The following is an 18,228-nucleotide window of genomic DNA, read 5'->3' as shown; positions in this document are numbered from 1 at the left end:
TGCCAATATTTTGGAAATGTTCAGTAGCGGCTGCCTGTCCACCCAGATGTATTCATTTAACCCTCTCAAAACGACCCCCATTTGAATCTCTTTACCACCATCCTTTGGGGCTCAATACTATGGTGGCCAACCACTCAGAACTCTCTCTCTTCAATCACACCTCTCCGAGTTTAATTTCTTGCTGTAATGGGGGCAACATCAACTGAGGAACTGTCCTTCGTTTAGCTGTACAAGGTACTGCACAATTTTTCAGAACAATCTTAAGTTCGAATTTTCTCAGAAGTCTCAAATTATCTCCAAATACTTTAGAAAATGTTGAAAATATTTCTTCATCTCATTAATAATTCCTTCTGTTTACTATTGACATTTACTGTTAATCCCATATCTCTCTGATGTCTCCAACGTAAAAGGTTACCACCCCTTTTAGCTGTGTGAACTTTCCCCACTGTCTCACGATCAGCAAATTGAATCCACATCAAAGAATCCCCTAACACAGCTATTTTCCCCACCTTCATACCCTACAGGATTTATGGGGAGAGATTGTAATGTTATTTCCTCATTATAAAATACCGGTTCCCAATTTTTGTCACCAATCATCGTATATAGTGATCCAGGATCAGCAAGTACAAATACACTTTTCCCACCAATTACAATTTCACACTCTGGCATTTATATAGGATCAGCATCCACTAATCCATCATTCCTCTGGCTCAACACAAATTTCTCTTCACTTTACACACAATCCACGCCTTGTTGTTTCACTCCTCTGCATACCCAAACAGAGTCTTTTCTTACCAGACCTTTTGCAAATCTCGCAAAACATTCAGGATTATTGAAAAGATGTCCTTCAGTGCCACGTATAAAACGCATCATACCTCCACCTTTTGTAAGCGCAAGCCAATGTCTTTAAGACCATAACATAAGTCCCAATATTATATTGTTTCCCTTGCCTCTCCAACACCACATGAATTTGTGAACCAAAGTGCTTTTACATTGTTACTAAGATATCAAACATTGTTGTACTCCCCTTCCGCGATGTCAATTTCAGCAAGACTTTTGTATATGTTCCTACCATCAGTTCACAAATTATGTAATAAAATGGCATGTTTGTGAAAAGCTGAAAACATTTTATCCCCAAAGCAACTATGAATCTAATATTTGTTTTCACCTTTTCCATAGCAGGACAGGGTCACTGTTAGAAATGGGGTCTCTAGTTGGTAGTGGTTTGCACCCAATGGATGTATCGCTTTGGCACCAAGTAGCTGTGATGCATCAAAAACAGACGATGCGGGCAACGGGGGGTGGGGGGGGGGATGGGGGAATTGGTGAGGAAAAGTGAAGCATTGGTTCCTTACTGTGCAGGTGAGGTGATGCATTGGATCCTTACTGGCAGGGGAGGTGATTTGTTGATACTTTTCTCGCAGGAAAGGCGATGCAGCAATTTGAGGACATACAGCCTCGGTTCCTTACTGCTGAGCGGGGGGGGGGGGGATTTCTTTCAGCGTGGCACATTAATACATTGATTTTCTCCTTCAGATCACCAGCTTGCACTTATATGGGCTCAGGGACTGGAATTGGCACTACTTGGCAAATTAGGACTCTCAGCAGAAGAGCCCAGGTACTCCAGAATAAAGTCTTTGATGTCCCTGAGACTTCTTAACAGGAGGCAAACTCAGTCCAACCCCTTGCGAGAACCTTTGGCAGCAGGATGTAGAAAGCCAAGCCCAATCTTTTCACTCCCAGGACAAAAGCAGCAGGCCAGCACAACAAAGCAACAGGCAGAGTGGCAGTCCCTCCTACAGCATCCAGTTCTTCTTCCTGGCAGAAGCTCCTCAGTCCAGAAGCAATCTAACCATGTGGTGTCAGAGGTCTATTACTTGTATCCATTTCCATCTTTGAAGTAGGCAATCTTCAAAGAGGAGTCTATGTAGTGCACAATACCCTGCCTTTAACATGCCCTGGCCCCAGACATACTCCAAGGGGGTTGGAAACTGCTTCGTGTAAGGACAAGCACAGCCCTATTCAGGTGCAAGTGTATGCTCCCCCCACCACACTAGCTCAGGAAGACCTATCACCCTGGTGATGGGCTATCAGAATATGCAGGGCACACCTCAGCTGCCTTTGTGTGACTATCTAGAGTGAATGCACAAACTGCCCAACTGTCATCCTGACCTAGACGTGTATTTAGCAGACAGGCAGAGGCACAGATTGGTTAAGCAAGAAAAAGTCTGCTTTCTAAAAGTGGCACTTTCAAACCTACAATTCAAAAACCAACTTCACCAAAAGATGTATTTTTAAATTGTGAGTTTAGAGACCCCACACACCCATCGGCTCCCAAAGGGAAATTATACAAGTTATTTCAAGGTAATCCCATTGTTACCCTAGGGAGAGATAGGTCTTGCAATAGTGAAAAACAAATTTAGCAGTATTTCAGTATCAGGACATGCAAAGACACACCAGTACATGCCCTACGTCTTGAATACACTGCACCCTGCCCATGGGGCTGCTTTGGGCCTACCTTATGGGTGACTTACATGTATTGAAAGGGAATGTTTGGTCCTGGCAAGTGCGTGCATTTGCCAGGCAAACGTGCAGTTCCAAACTGCACACACAGACAAGGAAGTGGCAGGTCCGAGACATGTTTACAGGGCTACTCATGTGGGTGGCACAATCAGTCCTGCTGGCCAACTAATACAGGCCCTAGGCACATTGACACTTTACTAGGGCCTTACTAGTAAATTAAATATGCCAATCACGGATAAATCAACCACCAATACAATTTAGACAGGGAGCACTTGCCCATTAACACTGGTCAGTAGTGGTAAAGTGTCCAGTTTCAAAGCCAGCAAAAACAAAATTCAGCACAGGATCAAAAACAGGAGGTCAGAAGCAATAAGTTAGGGGATAACCCTGCAAAAAGGATCCATTTTTAACAGTCAACTTTATCTGAAGGGAAATGGGAAGGCTCAGACCTATTGGCACTTGACACGGTGTCTAAATATCTCAATCCTACCAATAATTACTGTGCACAATGTTAATAGTTCACAATACCATAAAGGGCCTAAATGTCCTCTGTATACTTTTGTTCTACACAGTAAAGACAACCATGTATTTCAATATTGCATCAAACCATCACCCCATACAGCATTAATGATTATATAAATATATATATATATATATATATATATATATATATATATATATATATATATATATAGAGAGAGAGAGAGAGAGAGAGAGAGAGAGAGAGAAAAAAAAGAGAGCAAGAGAAAAAAAAAAAAAAAAGAGCAAGAGAAAAAAAAAAAAAGAGAGAGAGAGAGAGCGAGAAAGATTGATTTTTTTTTTAATGGTTGCTCACAGCTAAGAATATAAGCTGTTGTGCCCCCAGCACTTAAATTGTACCAGGTATACACTATACTGTAGTACCTGAGAGGTGTGCACATCACCACATGTACAGGAGTGCATAAACAGTGGTTATTTGAACCACGTTACAAGCTTACATTAGTCATCATGGCACACGAAGAGTGAACCATTCCAAAAAAAAAAAAAAAAAAATCATAATAAATTTATAATATATATATTTAGGTGTGCCCATCGCTGCGGTCACTGGAGAAAGTGTGCGCATATAGTGTGCACAAAGCGTGATTCAGAGTTATGCTACACCCAGAAATCAGGGGTGTGCATCACAGCACACGAAGGGAGATCCATTCCGTACACACACACAAAAAATAAAAAATAAAAACCACTGAAAATAGGTGTTCATTGCAGTCATCTGAGAAGGTGTACGCATCACCCCCGTTACAGAAGTGCTTCTGTATCAATATGGCTGCCACAAGTTCCCAGTTGAGATTCCGATTACATTGTGGTGCAGTGCATGCTCACCATCAACGTTCAGTGCTCTTGTTGTAGAACGCACCCGATAGCATCCGCTCCATAAGCTTGGAACTCTATCATTAAGCTGGTCCAACGCCACACAAAGATTCTGTGAACCGCCACTTTTTGGATGCTGGGAGCATACCACACCTAAGTCGCTGGCTGCTCCATTATCTCCCAAAGTGGCCATCTCACTTGTTGCTCCTGCTGCCACAGTATTTTTCCCATCATCAACAGCAAGAATGTACGCTCCGGCGCCTGCAGTCTTGCTAGCACCCTGGCTACCGCTTGACATAAGTAAACAACTGGTACCATATATATGAATTAACACCGCCACTGGTCAACTGGGATACCGTTTGAGAACAGGTAAACACCTGCTGCCTTCAGCATTAGTTTTCCTTCTAGAATTTTGTTAGAGAGCAAACATGAGTAACTAAAATGAAATGATGAACATGTGCTAAAAGGCCTAAACAGAGAAAGTGTTCGAGAAATAAAATGTGTATGTTTCAATGTGGTTGACATGGTGACACCTAGATTTCTATTTGATTAAAGAGAATTCCGTGTATTGACAGAAAATGACTAATATTGTACTACAAAACTAATGATTTAAACTTATGAGAAACGTTTTATTCTTCACGTTTTAGAATTAACAAAAAGGCCTGCATTACTGAAATGCTTTTGCAAACATTGTTTATTAAAAGCTCACAGTGGAAAGTTACTGCTTTCTCTGTCCTCCTCATTCTGTACCTTGAGATAAGTGTTGCAAGTTTTAACAATGAGCCTTCGTTTTTTTAAAATAAGCAAAGTTAGCTAAATGTAGTGTTCTGTGTTGTTTTTAATAATGTAATTGTTACACGGAAACTGCCCAGAGGAGTGTGAATGTAACTATCTTGGAAAAGGAATAAAGAAAGATAAAAGTGAAGCCCAGATGAAATTTAATTGGTCATTTACCAACAAAACGTTTTGTTGTGTCCAACAGAAGCTTAGCTAGTACATTTTTTGGGACTTTCATTTAGCAAGCTTTAGGTGATGTTTCAGTTTTCTTTTAGCTCCATTCAGAGTAAGTTTTTCATTTAGTCAGTCAATTTCTGTTTAGCTTTCTGTGCATTCAGACTCTGTTCAGCTCTGGTATAGCCACTTATGGTTTTAACAGTTCAGTTACATTAGGCCCAACATTACTGAACGATTGCCCTATTCCTATGTTCTTGATGCTGATCTCTGAAGACCTGCTGTTCCTGTGCTCAACTGATGAAGACTCTGCAAGCTGCGGTCTCATTTAGGAGAGGTATAACCAATGCACATTTATTTTTCCTTTGCAGGTTTTTCCCCTCTTAGAAATCCAACCGCGTGTTTGTTAGTTCCACGTAAAAAATTGAGATTCTTCAGACAATTTGGACAGCCCGTGTTGTTTTTTTTTTATTGCTATCATTTGGTTTTGCGCATCACTTATGTGACCATAGCATTGTTAATTTAAGGGCAATAAATGTTTGAACTTTACTAAATTGGTGTGGCGATTCATGGCCACATGGGTCATGGTGTGTATAAATTACTGACTCATTATTGCATATATTTTGATTGTATTGGTTCTCATTGTTCGATTTGATGATCTCATTACTCTTGTCTGAGTCAAAAGATCCGAGTCAACCTCTGAGGGTAGTAGATGTCACTGCCCTATAACGCATCACCTTAGCTTAACATTAGGAGGGCACACACCCACAGTTTCACACACAAGTTCGGTATATGTAAAAATAAAAAATAAAATGTTGGTGGTCAATCCTACTTTTTGGTCATGAACCCACAGGCCCTCATCACCACTGCTAAGTTATAAATGACAACATTCTCCAAGTTAATTTAATGAGTATTTATTGAAGCTTACAGCACAGACCACCAACCTTCAAGGACAGCGACAAACTCCAAACTCTTTTGTTCAATCCACTACAACCTTTAGGTGCATGGAGTACTCTGACCCCACACATGACATCTATAGCAGTCCATGCCTAATAAGTCCAAGCTACAGTTATAAAATTGTAATGCCTTCAGCAGTGCAGAGATGACTTTCCAATCTGTTCCATTTCCAATTCAGCTTGCGAAAATGTCTTGAACCAGGTGGCAACTGGTGTATTCCTAGGGCAAGCGAATGTGTCAACTTCTATGAAGTGTGGGTAAATGTTCTTGCTATTTGATGGGCAGACCAGAGGTTCGCACTCAGTCACATGTACACCTTGCACTATTTCAGGCAGAAGGACGTTAATAAAGAAACTAATGCTAAGAAGTTTTGCCATCAATCTTATTTTAGGCCTCGCACTTCCTTCAAGGAAACAACATAGGGGCATAGACAGAAATGTTTGACCCACCACTTTTGTGAAGTTAAACAGCCACACAACTGGTTGCTGAGGCAGATGGTGCTCTCAAACGTAAAATGCAAAAACATGAACCCCACTTGCGGTTATACTCTGAACTAGCAGCCAGTGCACGACAGCGCTAGGGAGCGTAGACCACGTTGCCCAAATATTTATCAGAAATATATCATGGGTCATATCTAGGCGCCCCAAAAAAATACTAAATAAAAAAAAATCCTTCAGCTGTGGTAAGATTGTTGTACCCAAGTTCCTAATTCAGTGCTGGGCAAAAGTTGACAGTGCAACAAAAGTTTTCTTCACAAAGTTATGGATTCATGGTCCATCACCGAGCTGTTTGTCACACTAGAGAAGAATCACACAGCATATCAAATAGTATGCTGATCGAATTTCTATTTTTACTGTCAACCCTTTGATCAGAATCTGAGGGCTAGATGTTCTAATTAGGCTTTCCAGAAATCGGTTTAAACAGATTTTGGCAGGTCGGTAGGGCATTCTCACAGTCAGCTAACACTGTTTGACAGTCACTGATTTTTTTTCATCTACCTGCAGTTTGCAAATTGGACATTTGAGAGCCACAGCACTGAAAATGCAGACAGTTTAGTGCTTTAACCGAGAAATCGCAAATTAAACTGTACTATAAAACCAGCTATACAATGCTGTCTGACGAGGTTTACCCAGTTTATGAGTGTCAGTTTGGACGTAGTCTTTCAATCTCAGTCATCCAATTTTTCTACTACTTTGAAAAAGGACAAAAATTGCCTTACACCTGAATAAGCAGCAAGTTTGACTGTAGCATGAAATTTGACAGTGCAAAAAAAAAAACAATAATAATAATTGATTTGAGTCATCTGTTTAGGATGATGCACACACGTCTAGTCTTGTTGTGGAGGCTAGTTACCGCAGGATGTTACAAGCAGAATTAAATCAGTTACAAAAAAAGTTGGAAAGCATGAAAACAAAATATGCAACTCTGCTTCAAACCAGCCATGATTGGGATTTGTATCAGTAGTTCTCTGTGCTTTGCCTTTAAAGTCCAGTTGCTTGAGGAGAGTTTACGTAACATGGATGCAAGCAGAAGTGGCCACCCCAGCTCTATTATTTAGCCCATCACAATGAGATGTCAGGGACATCAGAGGCCTTTGAGAAATACGGAGCGGGGAGGCACTGGGGCCCACACACAGATACGCCAGCTAGTAGAGAAAACCTAACAATAACATTCCTTTATGGAACGCCAGATGGAGAAATTTGCCAGATGTTGAATTCATCAATAACTCTGGATTTTATTAGCAGAGTATATAAAACAGACAAATGCACAAGGATTTTTTGGGGTTTATTTCTTGAAAATTAGTAGGCATGAGCCTTTCCACGAAGCTGGCAGTTTTCTTTACTTAAAACATACATTTGATCATTATTGCCAATGAGTATGGATCCAAAAGGTCCAGTCTATCAAGACCCTTTGTTGACAAAGTTATTTTTACAACAACCGTGCACACATACTGTGCCACTAATGGTCGTCAACTGGAACTTCAACACAATCTATGACTGCCTATTAGACATTAGGCCAATCGTACAAAGCACTCACAGTCTTAAACCAAGCTGCTTTGCCGACTTGGGTCCCAACTTTTTTCTTTCAGTGAATCATTCAAACCTTTACCAACAGCAGCAAAGAAACGCCACATTTTGCCTTAATAACATCAAACATATCTTCCAGGCTCAACCTTTGTGGTTAACGTTTATGGTATCTAATATTTTAGGGCTTGAATCTCCTGCCTTAAATTTTCAAAGAGGACATTGACATAATTTGCAAGGAGTTCTGTGTTGCTTACAGACACAGGTTAAAAAAAAAAAAAAAAAGTGTTAGCCAGTCCGCCATACATGGAAAAGTCTGGTTACAACAGTTCCAGACAATGAAAATTAGGATGCCCCACAAAGTGGGAGCAGGGCGGTCATCCTCACTCCATGTCATCACAGAGAGTTTATAGTCCTGGACTTTCATGTCACAACATAAAGCATTCCAGGTGTTTTAGCCTTAATTTGTTTACATTGAATTATTTAGACTAATATCCAGTAGCTGTAACTTACAGCTTAAAAGCCAAGGGCTTGAAAAAATATCTATGGTGACATGGAGCACCATAACCAAACTAAGATGCCTACCGACCAATGGGTCAGGTCTACCTGTCAAACACTTTGGGTGCCCAACAACTAGAACGCTGAAAACTTGCCCCTGCACACCTAAAGTCTGGAATGCACACTCCTGGCACACATACCTAAAGATCACAACATACACATGCCAAGGAAATCTCCCTCTAACAGAATGAAGCCCACCTGCTCATTGCAAAAAAAAAAAAAAAAAAAAAAAAAAAGTTGTCCACCAGCCTGGGTCACAGTTCTGAAGCCCCCATATCTACTACACTCTGAGGAAAGTCCATTTCTCAGACACATTCCAGGTTTAACCCTGAGGTACACATCATAGGTGCCCATGCAAAACATCTGAGGAGTTCATCCATGACACACCAAAACACAACTGCCAAGTTATCAAATTGCTTATAGGTAACATTTCAATGTATTCAGTGTGCTTATCACACTTCGAATGACACTTTCCTGCAAGTAAACCCAGACAATGAAGTCCATGTAAGGGGATAGACATCAGACATTACCCCATTTTGAACAAGGAGCTTAAAAAGGTCTTGAAACTGTTGCAACCACTGAAACTAACCTACGAGATTAATCTATTACCAGTCACCATGCAGTGCTAAGTCTTTCCACCCAACCAATCTTGTTGTACTCACTGACATGTCTGTGCAAAGTGGCCACAGACTGCTTATCAGTCTTCCAACCAGCTTCACTGCAGCTCTCTTTGTACAGAACAGGCAAGTCTGGCAGACTTCTGATTCCGTAACCCCAGGGCCTGCTCACACAAGTAAATGCCAACCCATGCCTCTGAGATCATCATGACCCTTTTCCCTCCATACAAAGCTGAAAAACCTCTTAAGTTCCTATGGCAAGAAGTGCCCTTTCACTTGACAATCAGTCCTCCTCAGTGCCAGTCTCACTGCACACAACAGCCTGCTTTCTTCACACGAGGCTCGGCTAGCCTCGGTAGATTACAGGCCACTAGCAAGCTGCTAACTATTAAAACGCTGGAAGTAGATGAGTTTCAGAAGCAAACCAGGCTAAGACAATGCTTGCTGGTGCTGCTGAAAATATTTTTTTTAGAGACGGAGGCCTCCCAAAACAGTGCCTCAGACCAGGGGTGTGGAATTTATTAAAATATCTACTTGTCCAGTGGACAGGTTGCTTCTCAAATCTACTTGTCCTGTAAAAAGATCTACTTGTCCCTTTGGTGCCATGTAGTGTGGCGACAAATTATGGCAGCAATCTCATTATGTAAGTGCTCTGATAATAGCCTCTCTGATTATGCCAGGGCTACTACCATAGTAGGGCTTAAATACTTGCAGTTTCAATCCCTACTGTAACAATTTCCTTATTTTGCCACCTTTCTGCAGATCTGCATACTGGGGCTGGAGGAAGCAGTAAGCAATAGTTCTAGGGCTGGAATGCCTTTGAGTCTGCAAACCTACTAACCTGCATGTTTTAAAGATTTTTACCAGCTTCTCTCTAATATTTTCCCATAATAAGAAAGGTTGGACATTTACTCCTGACAATGGCAGAATTAGAACTTCTTCCAGGGTTGGGAAGAAAGTGGCTGGAGGGAAAATGCACTTGCAAATGCTCAATAGATTTTTACATGAGCAAATCTACACATCGAATTTACCCATGCTAAAATACAGTTCACAAATATTTTATAGGGTACAACATATACCATGGGTGCACTTTTGTGACTTTCTTTAAGAATTTGGGGCCACATGTAGGTAGGTTCAGATTTGCGACCTGCAAATTGCGAGTCGCAAATCCGAATGTAGGATGGTGTCCCTGACACCATCTGTGATTCGCAAGGGCTTCGCAAATGCCCACCTCATGAATAATCATGAGGTGGGTCGCAATTTGCGACCCCCTCGCGAATGGCGGCCCTCACAGGGATGGTGGCCTGCTGGAGACAGCAGACCACCATGTCTGTGACTGCTTTTCAATAAAGCACTTTTTTTTTTTGTAATGCAGCCCGTTTTCCTTAAAGGAAAACGAGATGCATAACAAAAATGAAAAATGAAACGTTTTCGTTTCATTTTTTCAGAGCAGGCAGTGGTCCACAGGACCACTGCCTGCTCTGAAAAAATGCTTACAGTGACATTCACAATGGGGAAGGGGTCCCATGTGGATCCCTTCCCTTTTGCGAAAGTGTTAGCACCCATTTGAAATGGGTGCAAACTGCGATTGGTTTGCACCCGCGTTCGCGGTCACAAAACAATCCTACATTGCACTGTGAGTCGCAATTAGGAAGGGAACACCCCTTACTAATTGCGAGTCGCAAACCTGTTTTGCGATTCGGTAACCAGGTTACCGAATCGCAAAACTGGGTTTGTGCATCGCAGTGTGCTTTTTGCATGTCGCAAACAGCGAAAGTCGCTGTTTGCGACATGCAAAAAGCTACCTACATGTGGGTCTTGGTCCCTAATTAGGTCTGGTGTTAACAAAGACATTTTGTTTTTATTAAACTTCTATTTCTCTCTCTTTCGGCCGGCTTTACTGTGAGTGATCGCATTCTGCTCTTCCACAAGGAGCATATTGCCACACAAAGTAGTTTTGTTCAGTGTCAGGAACTACAGTGGCAATCAGTGACGTAACTAAACTGGAGGGTGCCCCTTTGTAAAGAACATGGAGGAGCCCCCTCTCCAGACTCACTCAGGGCAGGTGCTGTGCTGAAGGGGCCCCCTGGAGGGCGGCTGCGGGGCCTTTGTTATGCCGCTGGTGTGCTTTTAGAGAGTTCAAAAACTTTTTTGGGGGGTTTGCCAGTGTTTGTTACAATGTTGAGGGCCTGGTAGCTCCCACAACAATAAAGTGTTACAAAAGCCATGTCAAAACAAGACACGCATTGATGAAACTAAAAGACTTATAAAAATATGTCAGATCAGTTGGCTTTGTCAGTGTTTGTTTATTTTCATGCTTCCCATAATCGTGTTGAAAATGGTTACACTGATTTTCCATTAGAAATATTTTTGGGAAATACTAGCATGCATCAACACATTTTACTAAATGACACTTCATTTGCATATAATCAGAGAGCATTCTGGGAGCATTATACTTAGCCTCATAGCCTAAACTTTTCAAACATGTGTATACACGTTTTTTTTTTTTGTACTGGAACCAACGTCAGTAGTGAAGTGTGACCTTAAAACATTTATTTACAGCACTCACCCTAATAATGAAGACTTTCAAATAATAAACCATAAATACAAGTTCGAACAGCATTATCTTTTGGAAACACATTAACTCAACTGCAGAGAGTTCCACTCTCTGTAATCAGGCAGCCAAAGGGTTTGTGCTGCAGGGGGTTGGGCCTACTTGTCCCAAGGACAAAGTAAACATAAAAACTTGTAGCCCTTGACCCCAAACAAGATGTCCCGGGCGTCGGGCGATAGGAATTCCACATCCCTGCTCAGACAATATTTATTATTAGTCAGTCCAGTTCTCAGTGGTACTTACTGTTAAGCAGACAGGCTACCTGCCTCTGTGCTTGCTGCTCCGAGCAGGCTGTGACCAAGTGCTGTGGTTGGCACAGCCCTTTTAAACTGTGCAACTGTCCTGTCTGGACTGGACAGGCAACCATGGTGCTCAACAGCAGCGCTCTACCTAAACGGTAACAACTGGAGAATTCAGCGGGAAAATAACAAATTAGGTGAAAGAATCAACTAAACAGCTGTAAACTAACAAAAGAACAAAGTTTTTTTTGTTTTTTTTTTAAAAAAGACTTGCACAACCAGCATATCAAACAAACAAATGTGGCCACAAATTTTTTTTTTTTTTTTTTTTTTTTAAACAAACAAGAACCTAAAAGTAACCAATTGAAAGCAAATGTCACAAGGGCCATATCTAAATCACAACTCTGTCCGATCACCAGAATCTTGGTGGTGTAGTAAACGGGGAGGTGGAGGCAGTGGGGGAGGTTTAAGTTGTCACAAAAGCAACATCCATGTGGTTTGGGGGAAGTCAGGGAAGCGATAAGCCAGTCATGATTCCCCAGCAACCGGAGCCCACCGTCAAAGACTTTCTGCATAGAGCCCGCTGCAGTCTTAGAGCATCCAATATAACCTGGTGCTTTCCCGAAAGAAGCACGCAAGGTGCTGTCACCAGACTCATGTGGGGCACTGTCTGCCAGTCTGAGTAGGGTCCGGAATGATTATCCACCATTCTCTGCCCTTGCTAGTCTACAGTCCTAACTAAACTCTATATCTACATAACCCAAAGGTATATATCTTCAAGAATAATAGATGTGGAGTTAAGACTATATTTACCTTCATACACTTTATTATGAAATAGACTACATACTGCATGCAATATTTTTGCTGGACAATATAAAAATTCGATACTATAGGTTAAGTACCATCCACTCAATGCATACAATAGGGTTGCTAGCGGCAGTGTCAGGAAAAGCTTTATCATAATAAAAAGCCTTCACGCAACATAACAGTCAGAAGTAAATGCACAGTGGCTTAAAGGAAATGCTTAAAGCTATAAATATACACACCTCGGTATAAACTATCATTCATTCAAGTACTGTTTGGATTTTCATTGTAGGTAACTTAAAAGGATATTGGTAAATTTCAGTGACTATCACCGGGCTGGAGTCGCTCCTTCCGGTCCAGCATCCTTATACACCCAGACCAGAAGAAATTATGTGTCAAGTCTGCATCAACCTATCGCAATGAGTCTCACCATTTTGTTAGCTTCAGATCAAATATGAAATGATAGTTAAAAAAAAACCTTGAATAACTTGACAGAATAACAGTCCGCTTCATAACAGTTTCACTGTCAGTAAAAAGAAAGCAGCTCAAGCTTGATATAGGTAGTGACCAAACAACTTCATACTTGGGTTGCTTTAACCTCTGGGATTCACTTAGCCACCAATCATTGCACTGTGGGACTTGGAGTCCTTGTTCACTTCAACAGATGCAATGTGCTTGCACTCGTGAACTCAGTGTTGTGTAAAATAAACACCATGGCACAAATATTGCGTACTTGAATGAAGTCACCCTTACTCATATTTTACTGTGCATGACATTTTTGGATTATGTCTCAGCACTTTAAATAACAAGTATGCTTATTAAGTAGCTTCATAGTACTTATTTGCACAAGCTTACTGTAGGAAAGTACCATCTTTCTTGGCATGTTACCCCCATTTTTACATGTATGTCAGTATGTTTTTGCCTGTCTCCCTGGGATCCTGCTAGTCAGGACCCCAGTGCTCATAGTTTGTGGCCTAATGTGTGTGTTGTGAGTAGTGCTTAACTGTGTCACTGAGGCTCTTCTATCCAGAACCTCAGTGCTTATGCTCTCTCTGCTTTTAAATTTGTCACTATAGGCTAGTGACTTCATTTTTCAATGTTATTTGGCACACTGGACCCCCCCACCCTAATAGGTCCCTAGTATATGGTACCTAGGTAACCAGGGCATGGGGGTTCCAGGAGATCCTTATGGGCTGTAGCATTTCTTTTGCCACCCATAAAGGAGCTCAGACAAACCCTTTCACAGGACTGCCACTGCAGCCTGCGTGAAATAGTGCACACATTATTTCACAGCCATTTTCACTGCACATAAGTAACCTATAAGTCACCTATAGGTCTAGCCCTCATTTAATGAAGGCTAGGTGCAAAGTTACTAAGTGTGAGGGCACACTTGCACTAGCAAATGTGTCCCCACATAGTTCAGGGCCAATTCCTAGGACTTTGGGAGTGTGGGGACACCATTACACGCGTGCATTACAAATAGGTCAGTACCTACATGTAGCTTCACAATGTTAACTCCGAATATGGCCATGTAAGGTGTCTAAGATCATGGAACTGTCCCCCATTCCAAATTTTGTATTGAGGAGCCAATTACATGCACCCTGGGGGCTCCACCATGGACCCCCATTACTGCCAAACCAGCTCTCTGAGGCTTGCAATGCAGCTACAGCTGCTGCCACCTCACAGACAGGGTTCTGCCCTGCTGAGGTCTGAGCAGCTCAGTGCCAGTAAGGCAGAACAAAGCATTTTGTTTGGGAGCAGGGTGTTACACCCTCTCCCTTTGGAAAAAGGTGTTACAGGTTGGGGAGGGGTAGCCTCCCCCAGCCTCTGGAAATGCTTTGAAGGGCACAGATGGTTCCCTCCTTACATAAGCCAGACAACACCGGTTCTGGGACCCCCAGTCCCTGCTTTGGCGCGAAACTGGAAAAAGAAAAGGGGAGTAAGCCCTTCCCTGTCCATCACAACCGCAGGGGTGGTGCCCAGAGCTCCTCCAGTGTATCCCAGGCTTCAGCCATCTTGTTTTCCAAGGTGTGGGGGCAGTCTGTAGGCCTCTGAGTGGCCAGTGCCAACAGGTGACATCAGAGACCCCTCCTGATAAGGTAGCCAATCCCCCTCTCAGGGCTATTTAGGGTCTCTCTTCAGATTCTACTTGCAGGTTTCCAGCAGGAATCCTCTGCAACTACTACTTCATCCTCTCACCTCAGACGGCTCCAGGAACCGCTGTAACAGCAACAAAGTATCCAGAACGGATACTTTTCCTCTGCAACTTCAGCTCCAGCTAGCAACTGCAACAGTTTCCACAGTGTGCACGTTCTGAGGACTCCCCGTCTTCACCCCACACCAGAAGGACTGAAGAAATCTCCTCTGGAGTGACTGAGTCACTTCCCTGCTCTTGCAGGCACCTTCTAAGTCGACAACTGGTTCTCTTGGACTCCTCTCCTGGCAAAAAGCGTGCTCCTTGGAACACAGGTGGTGGACCCCTTCGACAGACTGTCAGGTCACTATTGCAGCAGAGTAACTAACCTGTGTGTAACTGCAAAAGCCTAGGTCAGAGTTACTATCCTGGCTCCCTGAAACGGACACTTAGGCCTCTTGCTGGTAACTGCTCGAAAGAGGGTGTGAAGAGATTGTTGATCCTCTGCGATCAAACTGCACATGCACAACTAGTTGTGCAAATACTGCCCTTCAAGTGCAAAAAAGCCACAGGGTTGGGGGGGGGGGGGGTCGCTCCTTTGTGCCTCACTGCTAGCCCCTTACCCAACACTGTGCACACAACTGTGCTTCTGGGTTAAAGAGCTTTGCTCTGCCCCAGCTCTTCTAGGCTAGTTTGCAGTGCATATCTAGAAACAGATCACCACTACCAAAAGCTGCATGAGGAGCGTTTAACATAAGCAAAGCCAATAGATCTCGCCTGTACGAGATCTACTGGCTTTGTCGTTTTTTCCTGGCTCTAATGTAATGGCTTTTGGGGGGAGGGGGAGGGCGCTATGGGTGGGTCAACTCAGTGCCTTCATTTTCTTCACTTTCAGTCATGGACAAAGCCAATAGATGACGCATTGACGACACCTACTGGCAGTACCTAATGTATATTATGAACAGGGCCAAGTAAATAAGTGACACAGGATGCGTGCGCCCCCACATCGCAGTCACTACCAGCGCACTTGCTGTTTCAATACAGTTCTTTGTACAGCGCACCTTGGCAATTGGCAGTGAGGGGGGTATAATTTGCTTGACTATTGCATTTTAACATTGTTCTAAAATATATTAGACTAACACCTGAAGCGTGGTACATGACAGGGCTGCAAAAAGCCACCTGAAACCCAAGATCTAACAGTGCATAGCTCGTCCAGTCAACAGCAAACATATTGGAACCTCATCCCCCAAAAGCTTTATATGCGTCAACAGTGGCCATCAGCATTCGATTTGGAGGCTGAGACTGCTTATACATTATCAGTCTTTGGTCCATGGAAAGCGTTAAAAAAAAGGAAACCAGCATTTGCAATGCAATAGGCCTCACATTTGCTTGAGTTAGAGCTATTGGCATTGTAAATTCATAACTGGAATTTTATTGTCACACAAATTGGTCAACTCTTCCTCATAATTTCGTTTTTTCCTGCCATTAATTCCAGTGGCCCTGCATAGAACTAAAGCACTTCCATTTAGCTTCTTCCTCTATCCGCAGCAACAAAATGAAAATGTTGCCATTTAGCATCTTAAATTAAATGCCATTCTAATTCCAATAGAATACCACTTTCACCACCCCACCATCAGAGTTGCTGGCTGGCTAACACAATTCCTGAAAAAAAAGACACAAGACAACCACAGAGGAGAAATAGATTAGTAGGGTCACCCAAAGATAGCAAGTGTGTCCAAACAGTCATAGTGTAATAGGGATGTTAAGTATGCCTGAATTATGGTCATATTTGTAATAAGGAGAGATTACAAAATATACAATTATCATATAAACCTTTATCAGAAATGAACTTTTGGCATTAGACTGTAATGCTCACAACAGTCCCTAGAGGGCACCATAACAAAAATATAATTTGTAAGAAACACGATCAACTATATTGTTAGAACCTAGAGGGCATATGAAACATAATGCAGCGCAACCATATATTTAACCCTTAGGGGGCCTTTTTAGGGCTAGCAGGCCTACTGCAATGATGAAGAAACAGGTCCTTTAAAACCAAACCACTAACCTAGTGTGGGGACCCAGAGATGATGCTGACAGAAAGAGCATTTTGAAGAAAGTCCCATTGTCAAGGACCACTACAGGCTGACTTAAGAGCAAAAATGTTTTGTAAAAGTAATGCTCTGCAAGCATTATGGGTTGTGTTTCCCCATGTACAGTGAATATAGTAGCATCTGCTCTCCTGCTGTGCCTGGAGAGACCCTTTCACTTTGAGGATTTCTGTTATACATAAAGCATTCACCAATTTCAAGTGTTTTAAAGGGAGAGCTACAAGAAATGACTCTGATTAGGTAACTGTAAACACTGTGACCAGTGCTCCAGTACCTCTGATCACGTTCATGCTCTTGTGCTTATAGCAATGTGAGCGCCATGCAGCACAAAGGTGAGAAACAAAAGAAATAGTTTGCCCACGCTCAAGTATATCAGCAATTGTGTAATAATCCATGCTACAGAGGCAGTCTGCAAAGTGTGACAAAAACAGCCTCAAGGCGGTACAAACATAATGACCAAGTGATTTTTGAAAGGCAAGACCACGAACGAGTTAAAGTGGTGGGCGTGGTTAAAAGTCCACAATACTTAGATCGACCTAAAAAGGACAGGAAAACAACAAAGGGAGTAATCTAGGAATGAAAACGAACCTGCAGAAAATATTAAATAGAAACAAGACGTGTGGAAGCGGACGAAAAACGGTCGAGGAAGAACCAAGGCTTTGTAGCGTTTGTATTCACCGACCCTGCATTGATGGAGCAGCGACAGCAAAGCAAACTTAAAAAACATTCAGGTGCCTTTATGTATTTTTATTACAATTTAAAATATGCGTATGTACACGCACGACACGCCAATTAATGTAAATCACTTTTATAAAAACAACCACATTACACAACGGACACGCCCGACACACCACGAGGCCCATAAGCACCCGACAAACTCCAGCAACCCACCATATGAGTCAGAACACAGGTTTTCAAATCGATGTTCCGCCTGCAAGCTCCAGTCCCTCTAAACGACTACTGACTATTTGCGTAAGGAGAGGACTTATCTTCTACTTACAAGATCTATCCGTAAACTAAGTTCAACATCCCTTTTTGGTATATATTCTTTTTTGCTTCCGGGCGACGATTGGAAATAATAACGTTACTACTTCCGGGGCACATTACAGCTAATCCAATGGCTGAACGCATTCTGAGTATCGTCAAGGAGGGAGGGGTTTTGATGTGTAAAGAGACCAAAGATTGGAGCATTTTGGGCACATCAGTCAATCCTAGGGCACGTTTCTGAAAGTTCTCAATTGACAGAGGTGTTAGGGTACGCTGGACGGCGTTGAACGGTGTCCAGTCCGCCTTACGTTTTTTTATTTGGTGAGCTCTTTGGAGTTTGAAGTGCTTGCTATTGATCTAAG

At 42.4% G+C, this 18,228-nt stretch overlaps 1 protein-coding gene across 4 annotated transcripts in view; it reads right to left on the bottom strand.

Moving 5' to 3' along the window:
- SAP130 (Sin3A associated protein 130) overlaps nt 1–17,973 on the bottom strand; it is a 1,096,728-nt gene extending 1,078,755 nt beyond the window's left edge. For 2 of the 4 annotated variants that reach the window (XM_069213674.1, XM_069213675.1), the window contains exon 1: nt 17,880–17,973. Coding sequence is in view for 2 of the 4 variants with exons in the window: in XM_069213676.1 (XP_069069777.1) it covers nt 17,771–17,773 (3 nt within the window). In the remaining 2 variants the exon portion in view is untranslated. Of the gene's footprint in view, nt 1–17,770 lie in introns of all 4 variants that reach the window. The other 2 variants (XM_069213676.1, XM_069213673.1) reach the window with 2 other exon arrangements.
- Between the last annotated feature and the right edge of the window lie 255 nt (nt 17,974–18,228).

This window comes from Pleurodeles waltl, chromosome 11, assembly GCF_031143425.1.
Source record: "Pleurodeles waltl isolate 20211129_DDA chromosome 11, aPleWal1.hap1.20221129, whole genome shotgun sequence".
Taxonomy (NCBI): domain Eukaryota; kingdom Metazoa; phylum Chordata; class Amphibia; order Caudata; family Salamandridae; genus Pleurodeles; species Pleurodeles waltl.
This window is presented reverse-complemented; position numbering and strand designations above follow the sequence as displayed.